The sequence below is a fragment of the Callorhinus ursinus genome, unplaced genomic scaffold (genome assembly GCF_003265705.2).
Source record: "Callorhinus ursinus isolate GAN/ISIS: 27379988/994484 unplaced genomic scaffold, GSC_fseal_2.0 scaffold8, whole genome shotgun sequence".
In the NCBI taxonomy this organism is placed as follows: domain Eukaryota; kingdom Metazoa; phylum Chordata; class Mammalia; order Carnivora; family Otariidae; genus Callorhinus; species Callorhinus ursinus.
Genome location: NW_027397070.1, coordinates 32,529,407 through 32,535,923, shown reverse-complemented (window position 1 = coordinate 32,535,923; position 6,517 = coordinate 32,529,407). Strand labels below are relative to the sequence as shown.

The 6,517-nt window shown below is 34.6% G+C and overlaps 1 protein-coding gene across 12 annotated transcripts in view; it reads right to left on the bottom strand.

Annotated features, from left to right (window-relative positions):
• Nucleotides 1-6,517, bottom strand: part of KIAA0586 (KIAA0586 ortholog) — a 129,361-nt gene that overhangs the window by 110,331 nt on the left and 12,513 nt on the right. For all 12 annotated transcript variants that reach the window (XM_025869952.2, XM_025869953.2, XM_073895278.1 and 9 more), the window contains 3 exons: nt 5,235-5,388; nt 3,009-3,176; nt 1,870-1,993 (listed from right to left, as the gene is read on the bottom strand). In XM_025869952.2, coding sequence (XP_025725737.1) covers nt 1,870-1,993; nt 3,009-3,176; nt 5,235-5,388 — 446 coding nt within the window. The remainder of the gene's footprint in view (nt 1-1,869; nt 1,994-3,008; nt 3,177-5,234; nt 5,389-6,517) is intronic.

Here is a 6,517-nt window from a genome sequence, read left to right as displayed (position 1 = left end):
GCAGCCATCAAAAGGAATGAGATCTTGCCATTTGCAACGACATGGATGGAACTGGAGGGTGTTATGCTGAGTGAAATAAGTCAATCAGAGAAAGACATGTATCACATGACCTCACTGATATGAGGAATTCTTAATCTCAGGAAACAAACTGAGTGTTACTGGAGTGGTTGGGGGTGGGAGGGATGGGGTGGTTGGGTGATAGACATTGGGGAGGGTATGTGCTACGGTGAGCGCTGTGAATTGTGCAAGACTGTTGAATCACAGATCTGTACTTCTGAAACAAATAACGCAACATATTTTAAGAAAAAAGAAAAAGAAGAAGATAATAGAAGAGGAAGAAAAGGGGAGTATGTCAGAGGGGGAGATGAACCATGAGAGATGATGGACTCTGAAAAACAAACTGAGGGTTCTAGAGGGGAGGGGGGTAGGGGGTTGGGTTAGCCTGGTGATGGGTATTGAGGAGGGCACGTTCTGCATGGAGCACTGGGTGTTATGAACAAACAATGAATCATGGAACACTGCATCAAAAACTAATGATGTAAATATGGTGATTAACATAACAATAAAAAAATTTTTTTAATAAATAAATAAAATCTTTAAAAAAAAATACAAAAGAAGACAATATAGAGAAATAGTGGAATTAAAAAATACCAAGACATATAGAAAACACATAGCAACAAGGCAGACATAAATCTTTTATCAGTAATTACGTTAAAAGCAAATGGCCTAAAACTGCAGTCTTCACATGAAAATACTAAAAATGTGGCTTATTTTTAGTTTTTATTATCACAGTTTCCATGACATTCAAGACAAATAAAATAATCATGACCTAGATGTACTTGATTTTTTAAAAACTATGAATGTAAAATTTCAGGCATACACAAAAGTAGAAAGAACAGTATGATGAGCTCCAATACCCCTATTTACATTAATCATTAACTCATGGCTATCCTCATTTTATCCATACTCTCAAACCAGTTTCCTCTATCCTGCATTGGATTATTTTTGAAGCAAATCTCAAATAACATTTCATCAGAAATAATCTGGGGGCACCTGGGTGGCTTACTCGGTTAAGCATCCAGGTCTTAATTTTGGCTCAGGTCAGGATCTCAGGGTCATGAGATGGAGCCCCTCTGTGGGATCCATGCTGGGGGTGGAGCCTGCTTGAAGGCTGTCCTCTCTCTCCCTCTGTCCATCCCTTCCCCCACCTCAAGCACGCCTTCTATCTCTCTCTCTAAAAAAATAAAAATAAATAATCTGCATTCATTAGAATTAAACTGCATTTTGAGAAATTAAGATACAGTCATTTTATAACTATAATAAAGGGATAGATATATTAGCAGCAGAAAATAGTAAATCTAGGATAACTTTTTTTTTTTTTAATTTATTTCTTTGAGAGACAGCAAGTGAGAGAGCGATCACACGAGTGGTGGTGAGGGGCAGAGGGAGAGGGAGAAGCGTATTCCCTCTGAGCAGGGAGCTGGATGCGGGGCTTGATCCCAGGACTCTGAGATCATGACCTGAGCTGAAGACGCTTAACCCACCAAGCCACCCAGATGCCCTCTAAGGTAACTTTTAAAAGCAATGCTATATATTTATTAAAATTCCTAAAGAAATTTTAGAAATATAAACAAAGTTCTTTTTTTTACAAAAAAAGAGAGAGAGATAGTGAGAGAGAGCAGGAGTGGGGAGGAAGGGGCTGCGGGGGAGGGAGGGAGAAAAAGCCTCCCAGTGGACGTGGAGCTCCATTCCAAGACCCCGGGATCATGACCTGAGTGGAAGGCAGACACTTAACTGACTGAGCCACCCGGGCTCCCCTAAACAAAGCTCCTTTCAATATAGCTTTTATTCCAATCTCTTGTTTTTTACCTCTCTCTCTTCTCAGGATTCCATCCTATTTTTGACCTAGTTAGTAGGGTTTTATCTGAAGATTCACTTTTTCTTGTCAAAGAATCATGGTTATTCAAAATCTGTTCCAAGAATCTTACATTTCCTGCAATAAAAGAAATATGGTACCATTTTTCAAGTACTTTTCTTTTTTATATAATAGCTCACATATATTTGTACTTGATTAGCTTCTTAGGATGATTATCTATCTACTCAACTCAATCTATAATGTAGGTTTTAAATACACTCTTCAAATAAAACCAAATACTTTTAACTCATGAAAACTACACTGGTAAAATTTTAGGCCTGCATTTATTTCCATCACATAAAAAAGGAATTTGATGAGACATGTCATCATCACAAAGCCCAGTAAATTGCATGATTTTTATCAATAGTTAAAGGGAGGTTTGACTGTTTCTTTACAGCAACTGTCAGTTAAATCTTCCCTTTAACCTCATCTTTAACCAGATTACATAATAACTTTTATCTTTTGGGTGAGGTTGGTTTGTTATTAAACATTTTAGTATCCTTAAAACTCTTTAAGTGTATCCAAGACAAGACTCAAATGTATTTAAGTGATTCCAAGAATAAAAGCTTATATTTAACACTTTCACTTACTTTTACGAGAAGGGCTCTAAGGGTCTGTAACAAATTATTACTTCAGGTCACTTATAAAAGTTCTTGTTCCCTATTAAATAGTTAATACTATAATACTTTTTCCAACTGAACACAGTAATAAATGTTAAATTTCTCTGAGTTTTACTATTGAAATTCACACCTAAAAACAATGTAAGGAAACATGCTCTAAAATGATCAGCCTTACCTTTAGTAAAGCATTATTTTTTATTAGTAACTAAACTTGTTCATTAAAGGTTTAAGTAATAACCTATAGAAAATAATCAGAATAATTGTAACTGTATACCTCTACCTCCTGCAAAGAATCTAAAGAAGGATTTGCCCAGTTAAGTATCATTTAAAGAAAAATACTAAAAATAGACATCCTACATTAGTTACTACTAGGCACATAAGAGAATAAGAAATCAGAGGAGTATGGAAATCTGTTCCTAATTTGAGGTAGGTCTAATAAAAGTAGTAGATGTTAGTTATGATTGCTTTATTACCTGTATGATCTGACAACTCCATATTTTCTTTTTCTTCTTTAGGATTTTCCCTCTTTGATATTTTATCATCCTTTGAAACAGGTATAGGAGCAAACCTGCGAGGTGCTGGTGTCTCCAAAGGAGATTTCTGTTTATCAAAACCCATATCTTCAACCTCTCCAGAAGGTGCTTTAAAGGAAATAAAGAAAATAAATTCAACTTATTTAAAAAAAAAAAAACTTTAATTTGTAGAGTGTTACTCTTCCCCATATTTTAAAAATAAAACTAAAATTATATAGGCTACACAAATTAAGAAGTACGTAGAAATAACTCTCACTAGAAATCAAAATGTAGGCTATAAAAATTTCACACTTACAGTTAATAAACAAGAAAAAAAAATCAATATGACAATATTCAGTGCTATTTAAGCTGTGGTGAAAATGGCATAGCCAGACACTACTCATGGTAATGAGAACTAATAAAACCATCTGGCACTAAGTACAGGAAGTCTTAAAATTTTTATATATTTTGATCTAGTAATCTCACTCTTGGGAATTTATCCTAAGGAAATAACCTAGAAGAAAGAAAACATTAAATATACCATTTTATCAGAGTATTGTTTATAAAGTAAAAACCCTAAAATCTGCCTAAATGCCCAAATAGGATAAATTGTGACTATCCTTTCATCATTAAAAATTAATATTATGGGGGTACCTGGGTGGCTCAGTCGGTTACACGTCTGACTTCAGCTCAGGTCATGATCCCAGGGTACTGGGATCGAGCCCCACATCTGCTCAGAGGGGAGTCTGCTTCTCCCTCTGCCTGCCCCCCACCCCACTTGTACTTTCTCGCCCACTTGCTCTCTCTCAAATAAATAAATAAAATCTTTAAAAAATTAATATTATGAAGATAATTATGTAAAAGATGGGAAATACTTTTGATATGCTAGTAAAAAATCAGTACAAAATTATATTTATGGTAAATTGCAGTACATAAAAATAATGTATGCCCAAGAAAAAGTATTGAAAAATAAAAAGCTTAACTTGTTGAAGTTTAAATTTACTTATTTTTTCCTTTTATTTCTTTTACTGTCACTAAGACATACAAAGAAACCAATTCAATATACAACCAATAAAACATACATTTTTTTTTCCCTTAAAACTCAAGTCTAAAAAAAAAAATTATGAGCAAATAAGTCTTCAGAACTAAGTATGAAAAAAGTGTCCACTTCTATTGAAAGCATATGGCTAGGTCATACTGAACCCTGAGTTGGGGCTGTAGCTCTGACAAACCCACCCTCAAGTCAGGTAACCTGGCAAGTCATAACCTTCCTGTGCTTCATCTTCCTTGATTTCAACTTAAAAATTGACTCATGCCACTTTCACAACAGTTTTGTAAGGACCACTCATTTGTGGAAAAACATAAAGCAATTTACAAGTATAAGGACTCTTCAAGATGTCTGTAATACAAAAATGGTGTAACAAATCAAATGTTGGGGATATTGTACTACATGGATCTGTATATCATTAAAGGGATAGCCCTTGATTTTCATTGATTCATTCAATAATTTGGAAACACATTTATTCATTTGTGGGTTGTTTTTTTTTTTACCTTTTCTTTTTTTTTTAAAGTAGGTTACACACCCAGCATGGAATCCAATGTGGCGCTTGAACTCACAACCCTGAGATCAAGACCTGAGCTGAGATCAAGAGTCAGACGCTCAACTGACTGAGTCACCAGGAGCCCCATTTATTCATTTATTTTAAATTCCAGAGGTTTAATACAAATACACTACGCATTCCTTTTTTACTATAAACAAAGATTTTTAAAATTCTATTAAATTGGCAAACTTACATTACTACCTAAAAATAATTAGAAATAGTTTATTACTGTACTCAGGTCATTTCTCTCCTCACAGAATCAAGAAAAATGGAAAATATACAGTTTGTCAGAGATGTGGAAAACTGATTACAAGCACTGATAACTAGATGAGTAAAATTTTTCTAAACTTGTAAGTGCGTCTGACAATTTATGAAGGCTATTTATTAAAACCATAAAGTAGGACATGATCCCTAACTAGACTGGACTCGTTTTGAAATGACCTAAAAATTACTTAATCTAAAACAACTAATTTTATAAAACAAAGACTTAGTTTTCTTCTACCTAGTAAACAAGTTTTTGGCTTACATATTGTAAAGAAAATTCATAGCTAACATTTTTCATTCACAGAGCACTACACATTTTTACCTTGTTTGGAAGCAAATGTGTTCTGTGAAGATGGATCACTGCTACCAAGGTTAGAAAAGTCTGGTTTTCCAGAATACTTTTCCATCACTCTAGAAGGGGGCGTAACAACAGGCTGAAAACTACTGGTCTTGAGCGCAGCACTAATGAAATGAGTCTGGAAGACATACAATTATTTTATTAATTTCAAATATCATTTGAAAGAGTTCTTATCTCATGAAGTTTATTAGAGGACTTGAAAACAATATGTTAGATTTAATAAACAATAAAATACATACATTACACGTAACTATCCATGGTAGCAGTCTGCCACTGGATTAAGCCTGACTCTGTGGTATGACCTTGATCATTTGATTTAGCCATTCTAAACCTCGGTTTCTTCCTTTCTACTTCAGAGATGGCTTGGGGACCAGTGAGGCATGCTAGGAGATGACCAAAAGGAAGGGGCCCTAGTCCTAGATCTCTACTTCAACCAGAGAATTTCAAACCAAAACTTCTCCTCTTTATATCCTGGGTGATTTCATTTGAAGGAAAGGGTAAAAAAACATTGCTAAGAGGCACTCAGATTTGTAGCAGCAATAATATATATGCATTTAGATACAAATGAGAGCTAAAATGACAATTTTCAGCACTATTAATACCTGGAATGTAAATGTATCTTACCTAATAAAACTGATTTCAAAGGAGTCTTATACGAGGTAAAGGAAAACCTAAAAATATTTACAGTTTTTCAGAAGTCTTAAAAATGTGTAGATCTCTCTCTACGTAAAACAGATGGGCCAGACTCAACAAATTTCATTTCATTAAGTGTTTAGTGAACTACTAATATACCTAATATGTCACTAAAGCTTCAACTTTCCCTGTAATTATAAGCATTATAAATAAGATGTCTGCATTAGAAAAGATTCCATTCTTCCAAATTCAGAAAGTCAATGAACGATGGGTTTATTTATGAAAAAAATGGATAAATGGCAGGCAGGCATAGAGGACAAGTAGGACCTCTCCTTAAGAAATCAATGTGCTTTTCAAATGTGTCATTTCCTCTTACCCTGAAGAAAAAAAAAATGTTTTCTAGGTAAAGAAATCAAGGCTCAGAAAAGGGCAGTTAGACTGGGACCAGCACTCTGACAGACCCACTCCTAGCTCCTCACAAGATACCATGGTGCACACGCAATTTCAGTTGTGCATGGAGTACTTACTAAAACCTTACTTTGTATGGCCATATCATTCCAATAAAAATACTATCTTCAACCACAAGGAAAGCTCAAGCCAAGCTCTATTAAGAA